This window comes from Phycodurus eques, chromosome 7, assembly GCF_024500275.1.
Source record: "Phycodurus eques isolate BA_2022a chromosome 7, UOR_Pequ_1.1, whole genome shotgun sequence".
NCBI classification, from domain to species: Eukaryota; Metazoa; Chordata; class Actinopteri; order Syngnathiformes; family Syngnathidae; genus Phycodurus; species Phycodurus eques.
In genome coordinates, this window is record NC_084531.1 from 14,223,397 (window position 1) to 14,249,769 (window position 26,373).

Genomic DNA, 26,373 nt, shown 5'->3' on the forward strand with positions numbered 1-26,373 from the left:
TTAAGAAGTATGTTTTCAGTAATACCTCAGTTTGAATGAATGTATTTGTGCTAATTCATGAGAGGAAACTGTCCTCAGGAGAGAAGGCTACCTGCTGTGTTATACTGAGCGACTGTCAAGTCAAAAATCAATGTTTGTCAAAGCAAGGCAGATGACTGGAATATTTCATCAGATCAATCATCAGATCAGTTATTCACAACATATTGCCAGCCACTTCCTGATCCAAGTCCGGGTAATATTGCGAAGCATATACCGCTGGCAGCTTTTAAATATTGCAGAGTGAGCAGCGGAACACTGTACAGAGTGAAGGTAGTGTTCTGGAAGTGAAGAAACATGCCTTATGGGAAAAGGGAATTAGATCATCGAGCGGTAAGTCAAAGCCAGCGTGGCCGGGCGTCCAAACAGAAGCACAGTCCAGTGAGTTCTTATCACATTCGGGAACCATTTGGTTTAAAACTAACGTCAACGCTTTCGAACGCTACTGCTAAATATGGCAAATGTGTGTCTCTTTGTCCATGACTCCCCCCAAACACCGTCCCTACTTCATGTATTATAAATGTTAATATGTTAATAATGTGCCTGTGAAAGAAACTAATACACTGCATTGTCGGTGAGTAACCTCGATTGAAATGATCATTATTATAATCCAAATCATTTTTCACCATGACTCTACTGCATTCGTGTTGGCACAATTGAACTTAGCTACGCTGGATGGAACTAACATTATTTCGTAGGATTTGAAAAAGAAAAGTAGTAAACTGGGGTTTTGGTATGTGTTGCAGATATTTGTAATTCCGTTTTTCCTAGTCAAAAACAGCATTTCAGATATCCGCAACAAAATTCTTCCTATACACAATTGTCATTTCAGATATTTGCAAAGTCATTTGACCTAAGACAAATAACGTCACTTTTGCCATTCCTATCCAATGCGGGGTTTGTAATTACAGATATCTCCAAATAAGTTGCAGATATCCACTATGTGAATTATGGATATGTGCAACTCAATTGTACATATCTGTAACTCCAGTTTGAGAGATCTACAATCGATTCATATTATTCATAATTCCAGTTCAAGATATTTTTAATTAATCTAAATTCAAGATACAGTAGCTACATGACCCTTTGCAGATATCTTAAAATAAGTTTTAACGAAATGACGTTGTACTATATCTCTAACTGGAATTGTGGATAGTTGAAATAACGTAGATATATCAAACGAGAGTCACAGTTAACTACAATTCAATCACAAATATCCATAATTCACAAGCGGATATCTGCAACTGAGTTGTAGACATCTTTAATGAGCAGCTCCATACATATGAATGACAATAGTGACATCATTTGTCCTAGGCAAAATGATGTTGCAGATCTCTGTATTTCAGTTTTGACAAGAAAAAAACTGCATTAAAGAAATGTCTATCTGACATTTCGACGAGTCCCGTGTGGTGTTTGCATGTTCTCCCTGGACCTGTGTGGGTTTCTTCTGGGTACTTTTTTTGTGTATATTGGCCCTGCGATTGGCTGGTGACGAGTACAAGGCGTACCAAAGTAACCTAGGGTAGGCTCCATCTCATCTGCGACCCTAATGAGGACAAGCACTATAGAAAACGGATGGCAAGAATATTTATTGTCTTTTTTTTTTTTTTTTTAAATAATGAATTTTATAAAAAGCGAAATTACAATTGTAGAGGATAACAATGTAATTCAGATTTTCCAGTCCAAATGAAGTAGATGAATGCGAGATTGTAGGTGCTCTACCTAAAGGGGAAATTGGACCCCCAAAATGTTTTAAATATTTTATTATTACAGAAAATAGTAGGTAAAACTTTCCTTCTAAATGCTGTTAAAATAAAAACATGAATCGTTAAATACATGTGCTGTATATTTAGTTTCTCTTTTTCAGATTAGAATGAAAGGACTCAGCATTAAGTCATTCACTTGGGCACTTAAAAGGAACACTCATAGTGACTCACTATAAATTATAGTAGTAGTTTAATATAAATATACAGAAACCTATAGTGATGGATGTGTAAACTGAATGTGTTTACTGTATCATAGACAGGTCATTTTCTCAAAGCAGCCAATAAACAGCAGCTTGACAGCTGTCTCCTGCAGAGAGGAAGAAATCAGACGATGAAATATTTAACCACGCTGACGAGCGAAACAGCTGGGGCACACATGTACAGACAATGCTACCCACGCGTGCACCTTCTCCAGCAAATAAACTATTAATCAAGTAAGATAATGTGATGATAATGTGGTGAATCTCTCTTCTGGAATAATAAAATTAATAAAACTGACCTTGCATGGGTTATAAATATTTAAATTCTGAATTAATATAATTGAAAACAATTGAGCATGTAATAAATATTTTACTTTTTTAAATGTACAAAGTTTTTGGAAAAAATATATAATTGCTGTGCATTTTTGGCTGTTAATATTTTTGAGGAAGATTTTAATATCGCACCCAGACACAAATAATGTTAGATTTTAAAACATATACAGTTACTAAAACATGACATTATATGAAGATTAGTGGGTAAATAAAAAGGTATATTAATTTGAATTTATTCTATTTTGAGCGTTTTCCCTTTTGGGATTCAAACAATAAATTATAAAAAATAAAATAAAAAAAAATTCTAAACCAGAAAAAAAGTTTCAAAGGTGAATGAATATACAATAAAAAAAAATCTCTTATGAAAAGTGTTTAAAAATGTGAAGAAGTGAACAGTATTTTTACATGCACACAACATTTGTTTTAAAAAAAAAAGACCTGTGAAACCAAGTGAAAGATGACAAAAAGGATGAAGATGCAAAATAATACACCATATGTACACACATTATCATAAGAGTCCCCATGGAGTGTACATGGAGGGACACAATTAATTAATAATGCAAAACGTAGGACAGAAACGAAGCTCCAATGTAACAAATGAAGTTTAAAGAAGTGATTATTCAAGCAAAATAGCAAACATTCCATGTGCTTGCTGAACTTGTATGATCTCTGGGTGACATGTTCCTATACAACAAAAACCTTAAAAAGTTTTGTCATGAAAATGATTTGGGGTTAATCAGAGGCTCTTTCAGTTGTGGCAGGTGTGTGCTGACTCCAATTTAACATGAGTTTGAATGTGATATGTTCATTCTGAACACAGCCACATCCTAGTTATAAAAGGTTGTGCACACTTGTCCAAGCAAATTATCTGTTTTTTATTTTAATTTTCCTTCCTCAATATATATATATATATATATATATATATATATATATATATAATATATATATATATAATATATATATATATATATATATTTTTTTTTTTTAATCAAATGAGTTGTACAGTTTATATGTAGGTCACAGAATGGCTGTATCCAAATTACTCCTTTTTCCCAACCTGTTTTTTTTTTTTTTTTTTTTTCTGATGTCGTCACCTCTTGTAAGTGCTGACACATACACCGACCCCCTGACGGAGGTCACAGTATGAAGAGCCCAGAAAAACCACATCGTCTGCAATGATTTCATGTGTGAACCCAGTGCCTCCCAAACACACTCTCCAAGCACTACCTGATTGCACCTTGAGATCCTGTGAATATCTCAAACAGAACGCGTGCCAAGGGGCCCATTGGCAACGTCTTTGATGTTCTGTCGAGAACGGGAAGTCAGCTTTTGCTGAAGCTATATATACTCACATATAAGCATTTATAAAGCTCCCCAAGTAATTATCCCGGTTTGAACTGTGCTAACTGAAATGTTGTGATTAGAAGGGGCCAGCTCTCACATGCTCACTGGCAGAAATATGAAGGTCAAAAGAAGAGTAGTTTGTAGAAACACGTATGTGGTCGGTTTATTGGATTGCCCTTGTGGTTTGAGATGTTTCGTCGAGGGAGGGGGTGTAAAAACCAACGTTGGAAAGGGAGCACGAATCGAATCTCCTGGTGAAAGATGTTCAAAAAACGCTGGCCGAGGTGGTTTTAGTTTGAGCTTTTTGGGGATTAAAATGATCAGGCCACATTTGAGGGGAAAGAAACAGGGCAGCTCTAAAGTCATCATATAAAAAGGGTAGTATATACACACAGGCCCATTGTTTTGTGTTGTTGCTTCAATTCAGTGGACATTGTGCTGCTCCTTCTGGTGTATGCGCCTTGGCCACTGGGGGCAGTATGATAGAGACATGGATATACAAGGAACTGGTCAAAACTCCTCAGTAGGCCGCAGTAATAATAGTTGTTCTTCGCAGAGAAAAAAGAATATATGCCGGTGAATATTGTTATATTTTCTGTCTACATGTGTTGCGCCACCATTTGTGTTCAAACATCCGTTGCGTAAAGGGTTATAACACCGATGCTATTCATTAGCCTGTACATGGCTTTTTGCATTCTTTGTTAGCATTCAACTAAACTGATGTTCCGAATGCAAAGCTATGCGTTTGTTCTAAATACCTAACATGTTTGTTTGTTTGCTTGTTTAATGTTTAATTTGACAATAAACTTTGAATGGGAATGGCAATCAACACTTTGAAGCCTCTTTTTTGGAATAATTGTTCACTATCTGCCCAGATGCTGCTTGTGAACTGTGATGTTGCCACCATACAGCGTCCGAACGACGGGTCACTTCTTTAAAAACTGGATATCTCAAGACATCACTGTAACCTACCACACCTAAATAATCCTGCAAAATTTATTTGACATTATTTTGACTACTGTCGGTGTGGTTTGCAGAGGTGTACAATTTATGTAAAGGGCATTTGCATTGTACTGTATTATCTTTGAATAATCACATTTTTGATACAGCTCTTGTAGTGATCGCTTTATATTCTTTTTTTGTGTTGCAATATCTTTGTGCCCTACTGTCACTTTGTGTATTTAGGGCTCTTATAGACTATTTGTACATGCAGAGAGCATGAAATGCATTTCCGTAGGTGTCTGTAAATAATACAAGGCCGTACACATGCTATTTTGTGCCCCTATGCCTGCTAATCGCTCACACATGTGGTTGTGCTATAATTACCCACAAGATTAATGTGGTAGCTGCATGCAGTTAGGTTCGATTTATAGGTGCATGATCACTCTTTTGGTTGGAAACCCCAAGTGTTGCATTTGCAATACTTTATTAGCCTGTGTGGCTTGAGAGCATGATTCAGACAAATATTTTATGAATGAAATGTTCTATATTTTAAACGGGTAAACAGTGTGGATCATTCCTGTTTTTGTACTTATTTTTCTACTTGATAATATGACTTCCGAGCATTAATTTTTAAACCCACCACAGTAACTTATGCACTCACCATCTCGATTGGTCAAGACCAGAACTTAACCCTTAAGAGGGATATTAAGTGCCAGTGAGGTTTTGTTAATATTTTGAAACCCATGTTTGACTGTGTTGAATGATGTCATGTTTGGCATAAGATATTTATTTTTAATAATCAGCATTCCCTAAATTAATCTAAAATAGCAAATCACCACAGAATAACAATGCATGTGTTCCTAATGACAACAGAATGTCCTCCCTTTTGATCCCACATTCATCTTAACTCAAAATTTCGGTTTTCAATTGTATACTTTTATATTCATCCCAACAGACAGCGCAATGTTTTTCTCATTCAAATGATGCAGGAAAACTTCACACCTTTGAGTGTTTTCTGCAAAGGTGCTTTTAAGGTGAGTTTTCACGATGAACCTTAAATGCAGCAGGTTGCAAAAAAGATACAGAGACACAGACACGCATAGTAGTTGAAGCCCCCTTAGAAATCTAATTGGTCGCCGCATGGATCAAACAACTGCAGTGAATTTTACCATTCAGTCCTTGTTAGAGATCAAGCACATTGTGCAAAAAGTACTGAAACATCGAACTGTTGAACATTCAAGAGTTTAGAATGTCAAATTATATTCACCCGTAAAGGTTATAGCGGATTTCGGTTGGTCCTGAAATTTCACTCGAAAGCCCAATATCTTCTATCTTTTTGTGAGTAGTGCATGTGTAAGTGTTGCTTGATGTTGGATAACGGCTTGCGTGTAAAAAGAAAGAGAGAGAGAGAACATCCATACTTAAGTGCAGTTATGACTTCATAAGAATCTCCCCTTTAGGAAACCACATTCAATAATAAAGGGTTAAATTCCCCAAAATATAATTCCCATTTGATAAGTGTATTTCAGGCATTTCATTTTGAGAGTAAAATATTATTGAAAAGTGTGACGCCATTCCGATTAAGCCGTGACGTCATGGTCAGAAGTTACTGTGGCTCATTAGAAGCGGAAGAAGCAGCTAAATCACTAACTCGTTTGTTGGATGCCCGTTTCCAGCATTCTGTAATTGCCGTGAACTCTGGCTAATGATGGAGTGAAAGCAATTATTAAAAAGGAGTTAGATGAGGCAGTTGAGATGATTCGAGCATCTGGTGAGGATATTGCGGGCACACAAGGAACAACTTTAAACACATCTTAGTTGGTGCAGATGCACATTGGTGATACGAAGAGGAAGGATGTGACACATAGCTTGGAAACAGGATTGGAGGTGGATGGAACACTGGGAGACGGTGATACTGAGATAGCCATCAGCGATCAGAAGGGGACAAAAACAGCCAGTGAAAATCAATAGGGCTCCTGTGGTGACACAGGAAGTTCATTTCACGTCCCGAGAAAGTGAAAATAAATACATCTTTTAAATTTGACACCAAACAGAGAAGAGTGTTGCTTAAAAAACTGCCAAATTTGAATGATTAAAAAAACATGGTAATACGGATAAACATGAAGATAAGACTCAAAAGAAACTGACTAATTTGATGATCTTTGACCCTGGCTACCGTATCCAACATGCATTCACTATCGTTTAAAATCAATAGGGTTCTTGCTTTGTCACACTTAGCAACAGCTCAGTTTGAAGAGGACTGGTTAGAATCAGTAATGAGGAGCATTGAAGCTATCGTAGCCATTTCATCTGGAATGGCATTCAAAAATCAATGGGATTCTTGCTTTGACAGCAACAGGTGTTGGTAGCTTAAAGAAGATGACCCAAAAAGAGCTGACAAGGAAAATTAAATGTTGGCTGTATTTTAAAATGAACAGAGTTCGGGATCAAACACGACATGAAAAATCAATACGTCAGTCAGACATATTCAGGATGATACACAAAAAAGTTACAAGGAACATGATTTTTTTCCCTCTTGTTTTTTTAAATAAGACAAATATAACATATGACATAATTCATTAGAATATAAAGAATTAAACAGTTTTTGTCACATTTTTTGCTTCAATTCAATGGACATTGTGCTGTTCTTTCTGGTGTACACGCATTGACCACCTGGGGGCAGTATAATATAGGCATACGGCTATACATGATGGAGACGGTCATAATTGCTCAGTAAGCCGTAGAAATAGGAGTTGTTCTTTGCGGAGGATAAAGACTGCATGCTTGTAAGTGTTGTCAGTCTACATGTCTTGCTTGACTGTTTGTGTAAAAATGCCCGTGGTTTAAAAGCTGACAACACTGAGACACGGATGCTATTCATTAGCCCAACTATAGCGTTTTGCATTGTGTGTTAGAATTAATCTAAGTAGACATTTCTAAGCTATGAGGATGTTGGTAATACTCAACATGTATTTCTCGTTGTTTTTATGTTTAGTTTGAGTGTAAAAGTCATCGGGGAGTGACATTAAACAGCTTGAAGCCTCTTTTTGGAAGGATTATTCACTATCTGACAAACTGCTGCTATTTGTGAAGTGAGCTCAGTTCACTGCCACCATACAGTATCTCTAATTTGAGGTCCTTAAGTGGGACACCTGTGACCAAAAGCATCAACCCTGGCTTGGGTTTTCCTTGTACATAGTTGACGATAATCGCAGAAAATTGAACAAGATAAACAGGAGATCACGGATAAAGAACATGAACCGACTCAAAAGATGGTGTCGCCGTGTGCAAAACCATCACATACACAATGTTAAAAATAAAACTAACTGGCTGTTTTCCTCCCTTATTAGCAACTCCGCCTTGAAGTCATGCGGGACGCAGCAGTCGAGGTGACGATGAGGACATACTGTCTCTCATTAGTTTACTGGCCTAATGAGGCAGGACAGAGCTCATAATAATAATAATAATAATAATAATAATAAACAGTTATTTAAAAAAAAGTATTTGTTGTGAAAGTGGGACGCTAACTAGCGTCCCACAAGACGTCCTCGCTGTTTTCATCTCAGTAACGCCTTATCTTTATTTAGCCAATGAGCGAGCAGCAAAGGGAATGATAATACAGCAGAGTTCCGCATATTGGTGAACTTTATTTATTTTTAAATCAGCCCCTTTATCATCTTCTACACACCGACATCATTACGGAGATGTATTTTCTCGGGAAGAGAGTTAGACAAGCAAAAGAGAATTGAAAGCAGGAGGGGGAAATAGAGGAAAGCTCTCCTCCACCTATTCATTAATCACAAATCAGTTTATTTCTCTCTGGAGAGCTGATCACTCAGTGGGATGAAGAATGGGGGCTCTCTCGCGCCCCTAAACCTCTTTTTATCTCCTTTCTGTGCTATATGCTTCCTCCCCCCTCCTCTTCCTCGTGGGAATCCTCCACTCAAAATCCCAAACCAATAAAGCAACAAAAAAAAGTATCTCCTCCCTAGATCACAATTTTAATACAAATCACAGCTTAGATGGTCACAAGTGGCAGAGCAATCTCTCTCTTCCAAGCACGCACACGCATATATATGCACTGCAGTCGCTTTGCACTGGTAGTGAGCCTGAATAAGCAGCGGGATTGTTCGTGTTGAATAACGAGGAAAGAATGCAGTGAGAGAGGCAGCTGTCGCACCCACAGGAAACTCTGGGAGGAAGCAGACGTTTTGAAGAAAGAATCATTTTATTCCAAAAGGAACGTAATGCTTGATGTTGTTGCTTTTGTGCCGCAACATAGCCAACGATTCTTCATGTGCACATACACTATCCTATGATTTCATGCACGCCTTACATCCTCAATTGTATTTTGCAATGCTCAAAGCCATGGGCCATGCATATACACACACACCGTGGAGACAAAAAGTCTACACAACCCAGTTCAAAGGGCAGGTTTTCTTTGTATATAATCATTTAAAAAATGTTTTTCCTCAAATAATGAGACCTGCAACCTGTAAAACTCAACTGAAAAGAACATTTGAATTTTTTTCAAGAGGGGGAGCATAAACAAACTGGATTGGTTGCAAAAGTGTGCAGAACCCCTTATAAGTGGGGACGGGGCTGTGTTCAGCTTTAGCCAATCTCATTCAAACTCATGTTAAATGGGAGTCATTACACACCAGCCAACATTTAAAGTACCTCTGGCTAACGCCAAATAAATATCAGATGTTCTAGTAGGCTTTCCCTGACATTTTTTCCCTTTCTAGCAGAAGGACGACAAGCCAATGGCAAGAAGAAGCTGGCACTGACTGCAATTTTGAACTGTTCATAATTCCCTCTAAGTCAATTAAGGTCCTGCTTCCAGCTGAAGAAAAATAGCCCCAAAGCATGATGCTGCCACCACCAAGCTGTACGTATGGTGACCTTTGGTGATGAACAGTGATATTTGTGCTAACCAAACATACTTTTGGGAATTCTGGCCCAAATGTTCAATCTTGGTTTCAAAATATTGCAAAAACTACTCGAAACCTTCCAAACATATGTAGAAAAATGTGTTATGGTCCAATGAAACCAAGGTTGAAGTTTTGGATTATAATTACAAAAGAGTATGTTTAGTTAACCCAACAATGCTTAATTCTATTTAAAGGGCTCCACAAAGGGTTGAATCAACAATAGGTTTGCTATTGAAGTTATAGTTTGTAGTCATGCAAAACTCCAATAAACATTTTATTAAAGTATTACCTCTCTAGAGCTTGATCTTTATTATCTTGCTTTTGGATCAGATTCTGAGGGTCTACCTACTTTTGTGGCCTGGGAAGAGACACAAGCCGAATGGTACTTGAAACATTCATCTTATCGTCAATGTTTATCTGACCATCACAACACTGATAAGCATCAAGTGAGGCGTGCCGCCTATGTAGTTCTTATGGCTTTTTTTGTTATTTTTTTAATGGGATTATCACAGAGGAGCACAGAATAATAATCATAAAAAAGAATCTTGGTTAGAGGAAACAAGACCTCACATAAAACCAATACTGAGACACTTTGCACAATGTGGCCAACATTGCCTTGATTAACTGTGTGAGACCCCAATCGATAAATCTCAGGCCCGGGATGAATTTTTATGGCATCAATCTGCTGCTTTTTATGTCCAGAGTCTCCCAAATTAGACATAATGCTCAATTATGGCCTTGTTGGCGGGTGACTGCAGGATCAGCGAGATAATGGGCCGCCACTGTGAAACGTGTCGCTACATCCGAGCTAGGGCTGCTTGTTCACCAAGTCTGATGTCATCCAGAAACACTTTCATATTTAATTGGGGAGGCACCGAATTATAAAAGCCTCAAGGAGAAGGGATGAAAGAGAAAAATGTGGCCTTTTATAGTCGGCAAAATGATGATAAAAGCGTATTATCTTTGAAAAGAGGCACCCAGTCGTGGTGCTGATGTTGGAGAAAAGGGCTCCGACACAAGGCCGTTAAACACTTCTTTTTTTTTTTCTGTCGAGAAGAACCAACATCACCACGTCAAACGCAGACCGATTGTGTTCTGATAGAATAAAAACAGCGTCCTCCTCCCGGGGAGGGATGACAATCCTTTTTTCTGTGCAGGTTTACTGGACTTGGAACTCCTCCCTGTACAAGCTGCTAGCTACTCGAGACAAAAGCAGAACACTGACCCCCAGTGGATTCCACTGGATAATACAACGTGAGAAAATGCAGCCACTCAACAACTTTCCATACGGTTTGCCTCAGGGTGAAGGGGAGCCTATCTCTGCTAACTTTGGGCGAAAGGTAGGGTACACCCAGGACTGTTCGCCAGCAGATCGTAGGGCACATCATGACAAACAACCTTTCACAATCACATCTATGAGCAATTTAGAGTCTTTAATAAGCCTAACATGCATGCTTTGAGAAATTCAAAATGCTAAGAAGCCAAATGCGTGAACTCTATTCCCGCTGCTGTTAGCTCCTTCTCCATTTTGATATGTGGTACCCACTGTATGCACAATCACTGTTAACACTTTTGTAGTTAAGAATGTTCCGAATCACAATGCACAAAGTCGAAGCCAGCAGCATTCAGCTCATTCTCCAGTTCCAAATATGGTACGCTTTAGTTTACAGGAGTTAATATCACAGCTGGCTTTTTTCCCCCACTTGTATGTTAGCTGAATATGTTAAAAACATAATGCATGAAGTCTAAGCCGGCGGCACGGTGGACGACTGGTTAGAGCGTCAGCCTCACAGTTCTGAGGACCCGGGTTCAATCCCCGGCCCCGCCTGTGTGGAGTTTGCATGTTCTCCCCGTGCCTGCGTGGGTTTTCTCCGGGCACTCCGGTTTCCTCCCACATCCCAAAAACATGCATTAATTGGAGACTCTAAATTGCCCGTAGGCATGACTGTGAGTGCGAATGGTTGTTTGTTTCTATGTGCCCTGCGATTGGCTGGCAACCAGTTCAGGGTGTACCCCGCCTCCTGCCCGATGACAGGTGGGATAGGCTCCAGCACGCCCGCGACCCTAGTGAGGAGAAGCGCTTAAGTACGTGGTGCGCATGGTATCCACAATTAATTGTTTTTCACCTCTAATGTGTGGCAGGTAATTTATATTTACACTGCTATGACAGTTAAGAATATTAAAATGTTCCACACTAAAAAATGCTGGGTCAATTTTGTAACTCAACTTGGTTTGGCATAGTTGGGTCATAGGTTTGGTCAATTTCAACCAACATCGGATCAATATTAGAGCAAATTATTAACCCATCTGTTGGGTAAGAGAACACAAAAACAAGATGCATTGATTTCGCAACCCAGCTATTGGTCTAAACTGACGGTACTGAGATGGATCAACTACAGGTACAGGTTACAGGTACACCACCATTGGTTTGGGAAAACGCGCCTTCTTGAAGTAGCCATTTTTGTTTGATTGCACTTATTTTATTCAGCTGCGACTTAGAGCCACCTGCTGACTGCTTCCGTTATGGTGAAGTGCAAGAGTCTAGTTACTCCAGCCTTTAATTTAAAAAAAGACAATGCATTTATTATTTGTGGAAAAGGTCAATGTGAATGGCTGGCATCCAATTCAGGGTGTACCCCGCTTCTCGCCCAAAGTCAGCTGGGTTCGGCTTAAGCACGCCCGCGACCCCAGTGAGGATAAGCAGTTCAAAAGATGGATGGTTGGATGTTAGTAATGCTAACTAGAAAATAATTTTCCTGAATAAACACTTTGGGCTGGTTATGTATGATGCAGCAAGATCAAAGTGGGGCCAACAAACAGTGGGTTGAATAATTTATTTGTTATTCTTATGTTTTAGACCACTTATTGTTTCACATTTGACCAATCCAACGGCAAGATCACATTTGGCCCAAAGGGAGGGTCGCTTTCAACCTATTTTGGGGTAGACAGCCCCACATCCAACACGCTTTGTCAAACCCCTAACCCAGACCTGCTTGTCTAAAATAACCACTCGTTGGGTTGGTCCAACTTTAGGAACGCATTGGGTTACCCATTAACCCATTTTGGGTTCTTTTTGACACAGCTGTTTTTAGAGTGTGCCAAAAACATTGCTAGTACAATAAATAAAGGTTCCAGATGGCAACAGTTCACCCTGGAATGGATTAATGGAATTTCCCATATAGTCATATTGAAGAAATGACATTTGCACCCCGGAACAGATTGTTTATAAACTTTATGGGTCCCACTATACATCACGCTTGAAAGAGTCTATGTTGAACTTGTCATTTCGATGTCATGTGAGCGGCTGAGTGGGTCTCCCATTAGATCTTTTATAACACATGGGGTGGGGGTGCTTCCTGAGCATCACATCTAATCCAAATAGTCACAGGAATGTCACTCAAGCTACTTCAAGCAGCCAACAAGTGTGGCGGGTTACAGTCACAACAGGGTTAAAATTGTGTAACCTCTGCCGCTAGACGCACCGCACGTACGCCCGGCGAGGGAAAGGTCACTAATGATTTTGTCCGTCAATAACTCTCACGCCGGCGTGTCACCGCAGCCTCCAGCGCGCCCGGTACAAGAGGCTAGCATCCACCGCAACATTACATCTAGGAGAGATACTATGACAGGAGGGATTACGTCCATTATAGCCTGGTGTAGAAAGCGGCACCGGTGGCCTTCTCCAGGGGAATAAGAAGCAACAGAAAAGCATGTGTAGCTTCTTGTCTCGTCAATCAATTTGCAGGAAAAAAAAAAAAAAAAGATTAAACTTGTGAGCCTCCGTTTATGTAAGGCTTCCGTAAAGGAATTTAAGAGAATCCCTAAATCGTCCAACCATTTTGTTTGGAATTACCGTAACAGGATCATAAAAAGCCTTGCACATTCCCCACCCTGATGAAGGGACTAGTTGGTGGTGAGCATTCATTTCCAGAGGTGTGCCTACATGTGGAATTTGCAGAATTACCAAATATCATCTCTGTGGAAATAAAGCAGGCTGCGCAATATCCACCCATTGCCCACAACAATAGGTACACCTGCAGAATATCCATCCATCCATCCTTTTTTTGAGCCGCTTCTCCTCACTAGGGTCGCGGGCGTGCTGGAGCCTATCCCAGCTATCATCGGGCAGTAGGCGGGGTACACCCTGAACTGGTTGCCAGCCAATCGGAGGGCACATATAAACAAACAACCATTCGCACTCACATTCACACCTACGGGGAATTTAGAGTTGTCAATTAACCTAGCATGCATGTTTTTGGGATGTGGGAGGAAACCGGAGTGCCCGGAGAAAACCCACGCAGGCACGGGGAGAACATGCAAACTCCACACAGGCGGGGCCGGGGATTGAACCCGGGTCCTCAGAACTGTGAGGCTGACGCGCTAACCAGTCGTCCACCGTGCCGCCATATATATATATATATATATATATATATATATATATATATATATATATATATATATATATATTATATGCCAAATGTATATCATGTATTATATATATATAAAATACACAAGTACAATACAAAATATTGTGAAATGAATGCCTCTCTGAAGCTGCCAAACAGAAGTTACCACTCCTATGAAAAAGCAACATATTTGATACAGATTAGCATTATCGCCACTTGCCCGTAATCCACAGTTGCAAATATCAACACTGTCATTTCAAAGCTCATTGATGTGTTCATGTGAGTGTTTCAACACCCACACTTTTTCTGGTGAAAGGCTTCAACATGCACCCACACTTTTCCAGCTGTTATCCCACAACGAGCAACGAGGGATACGCTGAGCCATCAATATCACCACCACTGCTGCATTTTCTGTATGTATTTGTAAAGTCTTAAAATAAACTCATAAATAAAAAGGTGCATAAAACAGCACCATAAATGCAACGCCAGCGCCGCGGCAAGCTACTTGCAAGATGGCGAGCGGATCGTCGACCACCTGCCAGAAGGCAGCACCGCGAGCTTATTGTACAGTAAACACAACAGAGTTGAGCCCGAAGGCTGAGCCATTCATCCGTGATAATGCTGAACCTTTAGTGTAATAACTATTCTGCAGGGCTGACACAATGCGTGACCTTTACTGCTTCCCTCCATCCATAGCAATGACAGCTTGTGCAGTGAGCACAAAAAGACCAAAAGGGGCTTTTGAGTCCTGAGAGAGAGTCCATTTTGTACCATGATCTGAAATAGAGGACATAGAAGGGGTTAAATACTTTGCTCACTGCCTGGTGGCTCAGTAATCTCCTGAGGTTCTAAATGCTTTGTGTACTGATGAGCCAGGAAAAAATGGTGGCGGGTTATTCCGGGACACCTCTGAAGCTAACCTTTCGAGACAAATAGGGACGAAATAACAATGACTGTGCAGTTTCGGTGGAGGAAGCCGTTGCTTTGTGAACATGCGCAGCATTTAAAGACTAAACCCCACCCAGCCTCCCCCCCGCCCCTTTGAAACCCACCAAATTTTGCCATACATATCTTATCGCTACTGCCAGCCACCTATAAGCAGCTGGGCGGCCTGATAAATAAATGTAAGCAAATGGCAGGTGAGGAGAGCAATGGAGAGACAAGGATGAGTGAAGGGCATTCAATAAGAGGGATAATGTCAAAATAAACAAAGAGGAAGGGAAAAGACCTGATAAGGAGAAACAAACGCTCGAAATAAGAAGTGCCTTGCGCATGCGTTTTCATGACCTGCACAGCAAAGTGAAATAAAAGGACTGAAAGTAAGATAAAACGGGCTCCAGCCTTACTGTGCTGATTTAAATGAAATAAAAGAAAATGCGAGGAGTTAAATAAAATAAAATTTAAAAAAATACTTGTTATGAGTAGTTTGGTACACACAATTAAACAGCACATGCAACTAGTTGCACAGTGTAAATATTGTGGTGCCTTGAGACACGAGTTTTCGTTCAACTCATTCTTTTGCTTTGACTTGCGAGCAAAAAAATGGAAATAGGAACTCTGTATGGCGACAATAAACGCAACTCAACTCACTTCAAAAGAAGCAGCAGAAAATGAACAAATCCTCAAAAACAGGCTTCAAGATGTTTATTGCCACTCACAGTTGAAGTTTATTGTCAAACTAAACATAAAACAAAAAGAATAACACGTTGTGTATTTCAAACAAACACATATGTTTGTCTTAGGAAAGTCTGTTTCGCTTAATGCGAAGAAACAATACAAAAGGAAATAGGAAGGCTAACGAATAGCTTTGGAGTCTTGGTGTTATAACCCCTTAAGCAATAGATATTTGAACATAAATGGTGGGGCAACACATGTAGACAGGCTATATAACAATACTCACACGCATTATTCTATCTTCTGCGAGAGACGACTAATAGTACTGCAGCTTACTGAACTGTTGTGACCGTCTTCTATGTGTATCGAACATGTATGCATAATTCTGCTCCCACGTGGCCAGGGCGCATACACAGAAGGAGCGGCAGAGTCGCACTCAATTATGTTGCACTAACTGTTTATTTCTTTACATTCTAATTAATTATGATTTTACTATGTTTTTATAACGTTCAATCTTATGAAGTGCTATTTTCCTTATTAAAAACAATGTAAAAATGTTTGTTGGTATTTTTGGCGAGAGGTTGAAACAAATTAATTGCATTTCTATTCATTTCAATCTTTTGTGTTACCGGCGTGGACATGGAAACACTGCACACATGCATCACTGTATTAAAGTATAAAATAGATGCAAACAGAAATGTAGCAGTAAAATAGAAATGCAATGCAACATTTATTATAATTGTGAAGGTATAATAAAACATATGACTAAATAAATATAAACGTTAGAGTATAACATTAAGAATTAATTATATAATATGTTAAATGCCGTGAAATATAATGCAATAATAAATAAATCATGATAACAGTCAAGGGTGATATAAATATGAATAAAGCATGCTATGTACATTTGTAAAGCATTCAGCAGAGAACAGGAACCAAAGAGTTCCAGTAGCACCACAACCTCCTCTAGCGGCCAAAATCTGCATCTGCAACACAAGTCAGCACCATGCTACTGGACAGCACCCATCCCGCATCCTTTTTGTGCATTTCATTTTGTGTCATAATTAATGTAGTAATTTAGTTGCGATCCTGCAAGAAAAACCTTCACGCAACCCTGCCGATCTGTGCGGATTAACGACTGGTTATAACCACACAACCATCACAACGACCGGCACAAATTGAAGCCGGAGTCATCCTTATGTTGCCATGTTTGTGCTCACACCACTTTGTGTGTGTGTGTGTGTATAGAGGTGACTGCCCTGTGTGCGTGCGTTGATGCGTCAGTACAATATTATGAAACAATAAAATCCCGACAGCTGATTCACAGCGGAGCATAAAATCCTGAGTTTTGTTAGGTTCCCCCTTAATGAAAGCTATAATTTCTGCCTGCTTCACGGCATTGCTATGGAACGTGAGGATCGATCATTAAGTGAGACATCTACTGTACAGCATCGCCGTGGCGATGAGTGAGGCTCGGTAGCGTGAGCTCCATCGCACGCTGGTGGTGGTGGGGTTACGGATGTGCATTCTGTAGAGAAAGCAGGAGCACATGGAAAATGTAACACAATGTATTGCTGGGTCAACACAATCCAAAGTGTTAGAAATTCAAGCAGGGTGGAACTGTCACAGCCAACAAAGGGCCAGTAAAATAAACACGGGTGAGAAAATAGTGTGTGGTTGGCGTTGTACAGATGGGCTGGGTGAAAGCTCGCCCGCTGTTGCGTGACGGTAAAAAAAAATTAAAAAAATAAAATAAAAATTAAATCCTCTCGCTCAGTGTGCTTGCCGATGAGAAAGCAAAATTACATTTGCATAACTTAGCAAAAAGGAGAAACTGATCCTGGTTCTGGGCCCTCCATAGCAGCAGGTTCTACATGACGTGATGGTGTTTGCAAATAATAAAAGGTCCCTTTGTGTGTGGTGAAATGATTCCCCACTCTCCTTCCATTTTGATATTGCTGGGTCAAAAAGTTTCAGACTGGTTTTTTTTCCACCTTTACTGGTTCTCCTTCACTTAGAAAAAGTGCACATTCAAAAATAGAAGACAATTTAAATGAATTAAAGTGACGGACCCATTTCATCCAGTGCGGTCATGTGTTGCTGGAAGCAGCTCTGGCTCTTCCACAAGCCAAAAACACGTGAATAGTGACTAGTCGACAGTGTACTCTTGTGTTGTAATGTGCATTTTCTGCTTAAATATGCTGTATAAGATATCAGTTGTCAGGGAATTTAGATTAAGCATTACCGCCTACCGTGATTATTATTATTTTTAATTCACATTACTGACAAAATATCAGTGACATCATCAGCAACCAGTCGACATCAACTCCACTTTCATCAAATTAGTGTCCACTAAAAAAATAAAAAATAAATAAATCTGAAGTCATGCAACCCATAGGTTGAAGTGTGAAGTGTTATGATCATTTATCTAGCCATTGATTTTCTGTTCCGCTTGTCCTCATAACGGTTGACTAAAGCCTATCGCAGCTGACTTTGATTGACAGACTGGGTATACCTTGGACTGGTCGCCAATCAAATGCAGGGCACATACCTGTCCAGACGACCATTCACACTCACATCTATGGACAATTTCTTGAGTAAATCTAATTTATTGTTTTGGGGATGTGGGAGAAAATCAGAGCACTAGTGATGATGCAATACTGGCTGCTGCTACTGGCTGGATTCAGTATGATATTTTGGAAAAAAAATATTGCGGATGTGAAAGGCATGAGCTTTAAAATGTTGTATGAGTTAGTCCAACTCAATCCACATATTGGCAGTATCTGTTATTGTTTTAGATGTACATAGATTTTTTTTGGGATAAACAACTTCTCACAGTCACATTAACACCTATGGACGGAAGTTAAAATCTTCAAGTAACCTAGTATCCGTGTTTTCGAGACGTGGGGGAGAAACCTGAGCACCTGAAGGAACCCCAGATGAACATGGTGAGAACATGCAAACTCCACACAGAAATGTTCTAACATAACAGCACAAAACACAAAAACCATATACTTTTGCTCACCTAAAAAATGTGTTTAGTTACAAATAATGCTGTCTTCAAAGCTGCAGATCCGATCAAGACGTAAATATAGTAATCTGAATCCACAATAGGTGAACCGCGATAACTGTAGCTGAAAATCAAATGCTTGTTTTCTTGTTTCAGATTCATCTTAAATGTTTGCTCTCTGCTTAAAAAAAATAATTGGCATCACTGTTCCAATACTTCTGGAAGAGAGTGAAGTATAATTTACCACAAATGTTGTTCCAATATATACATTATCACTATATCATGATCAAGATTATATTGTACCACTATCACACTATATTGTCCAGCGCTCAGTGGAACAGCACTTCATTGGGAGTGGCTGATGCTCACACACACGATTGCACATGTTGCCAGAACACACACACACACACACTTTCTCCATGTGATGATCATCTGCCCTTGTCAGCAGGTCAGACTCACTGAGCTAAGCATTTTCCAGCCATCCCACGGGGATCCGAAGCAGTGTGTATGTACAATACCTGCGACTATAGGAGGACTTCATCATCACGCGCGAGTGAGAGCATACATACTCAAGTCTCCGCACTCCCCCACCTGACCTCCTTTTATCCGCTAGATCCAAATCTTATCGTCCTCCTCGGCTTTTCACTGGAGCGACACAACGGACAAGTGCCGCCTTAAGGGGGAGTAGGGAAAAAAAAAAAGCCATGTGAGAGTTAACCTGCCTGTTGACTGCCATCTCGGAGATTAGGGCGAGGAGTGAACACGCACACTTGATTCGGCGTGGAATTATAATGACCGGAATAGACGCAGTGGGGAAAATCCAAGGATTTATCGTGGTTCAGCGGTTCAAGTTATTCTCCTCTATTCAAGTGTGTGTGTGTGCGTGCGTGCGTGCGTGTGTTTGTGGAAATTAGCTGAGACATACTGCCACCTTCTGGACAGGAAGGAGCGCACACACATAAACTCTCAATGGCCCATCATCATCTTTGCTCCAGGCAACCTAAAACATCCCAAAATGCATATAATCACACCCATAAGCAATTATGCTGAGTGAGCTTAAACTCTCTCTCAATATTCAGGTTGCTACACCTTTTCCAGTCAAATTAAAGCATTTTATATATATATATATATATATATATATATATGTATATATATAAAAATCTTTCTTCCACTTCCAAAGACCAAGCTTTTCCAGAATCTTTCATATTCATATGAATGGTGTGTGTGTATATATATATATATATATTTATATATATATATATATATATATATATATATATATATATATATATATATATTATCAGCATACTTGATCACACTCAGTCTGTAGTACACCACAAGATACACCTCTTTTGTGGTAAAGTTTCAATAACCTTGATTTCCTGGCTGAGTACATATGACAAATTTATATAAAAAAGCCAAATATTTATTATGTATTTAGTACATACATACATACTTTTAAATACATTAATTAATTATAGAATTTAGCATTGTTTTAGTCATTTTCTAATTATCATTATTATGTTTAATTATTATACTTTGAAATTTTTTAATAAATATCTTAAACAAATATACCTCCACAATAATAATAATAATCAGCTGTATTATATTAGTTTTATGAAGTGTTGTTAATATACTTATCACTATCATATTGTTTATTTAATCCAATATTTAATTTGTAATTAAAAATATTTCCAACAATTATACATAAAAAATTATAATAATATATGTGTGTATTTTTATATTTATATGATATATTTGATCAATATTGTTGTATTTTTTATTCAATCTAATAATATATTTTTAATTAAAAACTTTTCAAACAAATACACCTGAAAATAAATTCCCTCTAATTGAATTTTCTACAATTAAGAACATTAATCGATAAGAGAGACAATTCCTAGTTATGGTTGTTATGTATTTAGTCTAATATTTAATTTGCAATTAAAGATATTTCCAGCAATTACACATCGAAATATATATATATATATATATATATATATATATATATATATATATTGTCATCTTATATGGTGTATAAAAATATATAAAATATTTTTTCAATATATTCATTATTAGTGGTATTAGTCTCATTCCCATTATTATATTGGTATTTATTTATTATTACATTTTAATTAAAACAGTTTCAAACAAATGGACCCACTACAAAAATATGAAAAAATACTACCCAAAAAAAAATTCCCTTTAAAAAAATATATTTTCTAAAATTAAGAACATTAATCAATTAGGGGGGCAATTTGCTCAGCAGATAAATCTGAACCATGGTTATTATTCTTCTTCTTATTATTATTACATGCTATGAAAATGATTGAGTGATGTTTTAAATGTTTTATTTAGTTATTTATAAATTGCTTTACTTCAACAAAGAAATTGACTATTCAGTCAGATAACTGCAGAATTTTACTTGAAATAAATAACAATTTCCAGTACCTTATCCAAAAGCCAGATCAAAACAAGTATCTTTAAATATTCCACCAGCAGCAGTGTGAACTCTTGCGACAAAGGCAACAATGCATGACTTACTGGGGTGCTGCCGTCGGAGAGGGTGGCCATGCTGATGGACATGCTCATCTTATCCGACGAATAGAGAGAAGACGGGGAGGGGCTCCTCTTGTCTGCTTCCTGTCTTTGGAGAAAGTCACGCCAAGCGCGCTGGATACTACACGTACACACACATACAGACACACACACAAGCACAGGTGAGCGTGTTTATATCGAAAACTGCAATTTTCTTTCCACTAAATCCACATCTCTACCTCTTCGTGTCACTTTACAACCTAGGCCTACAGAACTTTTTTCTTTTTATCTCTCACAAAACTATCAATCAACCTGTCAGCTTTATGTCGTCTGGCCTTGAATAAATCACAGCAAGAAAGTTTTAAGCGGGGGTCATAAAGTTTTCTGTGGGGTTGGCAGAGAGATTTAAGATAGTCTCACATCAACACTTTGGTCTCAAACGGCGGCATGTTCATGTTGATGTTGTCATCCTGGTCCACCAGCAGGTCCTTACTGTGGGAGAAGCAAACTTTTTCAGTGTGTAGGTCATTCTCGAATTGGGGGACATTTTTGACTTTTTTGAGCAAATGACATTGCAACACAAATGGTGGAGCAACACATGTAGGCAGACAGGCACATATTATTTATCCTCTATGAAGAAGAACTAATATTTATGCGGTTTACTGAGCGGTTTTGACCGGCTCAATGTATATCTGTATGTCTGTATTGTAGTGTCCCCAGGTGGCCAAGGTGCAGTACAATTTCTATTAAATTGATGCTAACAATGTGGCAGAAACTGTTGAATTCCTTACATTCTATTTAATTATTTAATTAGTCTATTTTGTATATACAATATCTTGTTTTAAAGTGCTATTGTTCTTATTAAAACACTGCAATAATTTTTGTTTAATTGTTTTGGGAGGCTGGAACGGATTCATGGCATTTCCATTCATTTCAATAAGGAAGGTGTTTTTGAGTTACGAGTATGGTCGTGGAACAAACTGAACTTGTAGCTCAAGGTACCACTGTATTATTTAAAATAGCAAGTACCTTGAGCTCTGGTGCACCATATAAAATGTCAGACATTGTTTTTAAAGTGCAGTAATAATGAATGCATTGAAGTTGTCTCAACATACATGCTCTTCTGCTAATAATTCCTTTTTAGCCAGCGAGAGCGAGAGAGAAAAAAGTGACCTCCATGACTCAGCAGAATGACATCAAGCTAAATGCTCTGCCCATGGGTAGAACTAAGATAAGTCCTCTCTTCTATTATTTTCAATGTGTTCAGCCATAATGGATTGCATCAATCAACGACTTGAATACCTTCTACTGCAGATTTGAAAAGGGCACTTTCACACCCCACACCCATCCGGCCGCACCCCCGACCACAATAATACCTCTGACTTCCGCGTTAACCATCCATGAACAGGATGTGAGAAGCATCTTCAAACAACAAAAGATTAACAAAGCGGCAGCCCCAGACCATGTGTCCCCATCCTGCCTCAAAGTCTGAGCGGACCAGCTCGCTCCAGTCTTCACTCAGATCTTCAATAGATCTCTGGAACTGTGCGAAGTACCATCCTGTTTCAAACGCTCCCCCATCATTCCAGTCCACAAGAAACCTACAATCTCGGGTCTAAATGACTACCGGCCTGTCGCCTTGACATCTGTGGTCATGAAGGCCTTTGAACGTCTCGTGCTGGACCACCTCAAGAGCGTCACAGGTCCCCTGCTGCACCCCCTGCAGTTTGCCTGCCGAGCGAACAGGTCTGCGGATTATGCAGTCAACATGGGACTGCACTTCATCCTAGATCACATCGACAGTACAGGGACCTACGCGAGGATCCTGTTCGTGGACTTCAGCTCAGCATTCAACACCATCATCCCTGAACTCCTTTCCTCCAAGCTTCTCCAGCTCAGCGTCTCTCCTGCCATCTGCCAGTGGATTTACAGCTTTCTGACGGGCAGGACACAGCAGGTCAGGCTGGGGGAGGCCACCTCATCCACACGCAGCATCAGCACTGGGGCGCCCCAAGGTTGTGTCCAGTCTCCGCTGCTCTTCTCTCTCTCTCTACACGAACGACTGCACCTCAGCGCACCCGACTGTCAAACTCCTGAAGTTTGCAGATGACACCACTGACATCGGCCTCATCAAGGACGGTGACGAGTCTGCATATCGACAGGAAGCGGAGCGGCTGGAGCTGCGGTGCGGCCGACACAACCTGGAGCTGAACACGCTCAAGACGGTAGAGATGATCGTGGACTTCAGGAGGCATCCTTCGCCACAGCTGCCCCTCACGTTGTCCAGCTGCCTTGTGTCAACCGTCGAGACCTTCAAGTTCCTGGGAATTACAATCTCTCAGGACCTGAAGTGGGCGACCAACATCAACTCCGTCCTCAAAAAGGCCCAGCAGAGGATGTACTTCCTGCGGCTTCTGAGAAAGCACGGCCTGCCACCGGAGCTGCTGAGACAGTTCTACACAGCGGTCATCGAATCGGTCCTGTGTTCTTCCATCACAGTCTGGTTTGGTGCTGCTACAAAAAAGGACAAACGCCGACTGCAACGGACAATCAAAACTGCTGGAAAAGGATTGCCGGTACCCCCCTACCAACCCTTGAGGACTTGCACGCTGCCAGAACTAAGACAAGGGCGTGGAAAATCCTCTCGGACCCTCCACATCCCGGTCACCGGCTCTTCCGGCTCCTACCCTCAGGTAGGCGCTACCGATCAATGCATACTAGAACTAGCAGACATTCCAACAGCTTCTTCTTGCAATCAACTTCTTAAACAGCTAACTTACAATTCCATTGCAACATGCTGCCATTTTTATTTTTTTTGTCTGAGTTGTCACATTTCTGTCGGGCCAATTATACATTACTCGTGCACTCACTGTCGTTGTCTCGCCACGCTGCACTATTTGCATATTTGTTGTTGACCAATACTGGCCACTCATGCCAGCGTAGCATCTGCCTCATTTGCACACTGACTGAGGAGTATCTGCAACATTTGCACAATCAACATTGTCCCAGATTATCACGCTTTAAACTGCATACACTCCTTGAAGTCTCGGCGCCCTTTGCACAATGGTCATTGCACCGGACTATTGCAATATTAGTCATTCGAACTGCTCTAAGTGCTAGAGGACTTTTGCACAATTGTCAATAAAAAATAAAAATTGTACCGGCATTCCCAGGTAACTATTAACCCTTTATTGCTCAGTGACTGTTTTTGTCAATGTCTTTCTGTCTCAAAAGTGTTCTCTGTCAATTGACTGTCTGTTGTCGTACTTCAGCGGCTCCAATTACCGGAGACACATTCCTTGTGTGTTTTTTGGACATACTTGGCAAATAAAGATGATTCGGATTCTGATCAAACCAGCGCAACTGTTCCTCACATTATCAGAAAAATACATAAATAACAAGTACTCGAAAAGGTATAGCTGAGTTTGGATAAATCAGCTTATATGATGGTTAATTACCTGTTTTATTTGAAAAATACATAAAATCATTACATTTTTCAAAAATGGTGTTGCCTATATTGTCCTCCAATTCTGGAATGACCCATGTATTAACAGTAATTAACGAGATGGTTTGATCCCATCTGGACAAAATGGGCTTTTAATGCGACACGGGAGCAGTATGCTTTGTGCTCTTATTGTTGTGTGTTACTATGCGTGTGCGTGTGTGTGTGTGTGTGTGTGTGTGTGCGCGAGCCCACTCACGTCTGCAGCTGGAAGCCTCCCCCATTAGTGTGCCTGAAGCCACTCTGGAGGCTCTTGAGCTGCTCCTGTGTGACACACAAAGAGGGCCAGGCACAAATTGTTGATAACAAATAGCTGATGTGCGAGCACATACAACATTTGGCATGTTTTGCGATCATTGCGCTGATGTTTCGGTTTGCATGGATTTGTCCTTCTTTTTCCTGTGACTTTGAGGAGAATTTTGTTGCTTCAGAGATTTCATTTAATATTTAGGCACAGCATGGGACTGAAGGAACGAAGACAAACAGGATAGTCCAAGAGAGTCACACATATACACATTTACCAATTTTGAACATCTTACCTGATTTTTAATATGTGAGAGACCCCACACATGACGAGGAAGAAAACTTGCAATTTGTGTCCTTGATGCTTATAGCGTGTACTTGTGTACTCAAGATGACTAACACAGCACACAACACACCTAATTATGTCTGTGTAGTACCAAGACTGACCTGTGGGAGGCAGCACGGTCCAACAGAGAGCCAGGAAATACAAAGAGTCGTCGTCGTCGGAGAAATAGAAAACGCTAGGTTAGCTGTGAGCTTATCTGCTAACTGCAGACCTTTTTATTATGTTTGTAAACAGTTGGCGCCAGGGTACCTTTGGGTGGCGAAAAGTAATTGACGACTGTTGACCTGAACTTAAAACGATGACAAAAACTTGTGTTTGGGGTTGGACTGCCAGATATACCCCAAAAAAGTATTTTTCTGACCCCCCCCCCCCCAAAAAAAAAACAAAAATCAACATGAATCCATTGCAACGTGTAGTTGAGGAAGATAAATCGGTTAATAATTGATAAATTGAGGAATTATTGTAGTTGTATAGAGAAGATTGCAAAACTACCCACTTCTAAAGGGACAGACTGTGAACCAAGGCATGGTATCTGGTCAGGGGTTTCTGGAAGACATTTTTGCACAGGTACGTATAAAATGTTTGGTTGGGTTGGGCCTCCAAGCTAAGCTCTGTAGCACACTGTCCTTTTCGCCAACAAAAGAGCACATCTGCCCCATTCATTCAAGCAACAGAAAAGTGGATTAACTCGCCAGTCAGTCCCTTAATGATCATGTTAACTACCGTATGTCTGAATTTCTACCATGTCTATTTTCGACTTACTGTACCTGTTAAAATGTAAATTAAAGCAGGCGTATGGGCTTCCTTTCTGGCAATTTACCTCATTTAATATATTTTCGACTGAAACGTCACACATTCAGACTACGGCAGGAGAGAAGACGGCTCGAATCATCATTGAGGCCATTCACCCAGTTTTTTCACTTGCTCAAATGACATGAAAGGGTTTACGAGTAGTGCAGCCAGAGATCGCTTGAGCTTTTGCCACGCGGAAGCATGTGTGACATCATGGTGAAAAGGTCTTTACAAACACTGTGAGCTGTAGGTTCACGTCATAATCACGGTGTGGTTCGGCGGAAATTGGAGTTGATCAAACATATTTGGATATGCAATAAACGATTGGCAAAAAAATCTTTTAAAACACGCCTAAACCACAGGATAA

The 26,373-nt window shown here is 39.8% G+C and overlaps 1 protein-coding gene across 1 annotated transcript in view; it reads right to left on the reverse strand.

Moving 5' to 3' along the window:
* Positions 1-21,186, reverse strand: part of schip1 (schwannomin interacting protein 1) — a 218,894-nt gene extending 197,708 nt beyond the window's left edge. Inside the window, exon 1 of the mRNA XM_061680789.1 lies at positions 21,130-21,186. Within this exon, the coding sequence (XP_061536773.1) occupies positions 21,130-21,177 (48 nt within the window). The 5' untranslated portion in view covers positions 21,178-21,186. The remainder of the gene's footprint in view (positions 1-21,129) is intronic.
* Positions 21,187-26,373: the final 5,187 nt, after the last annotated feature.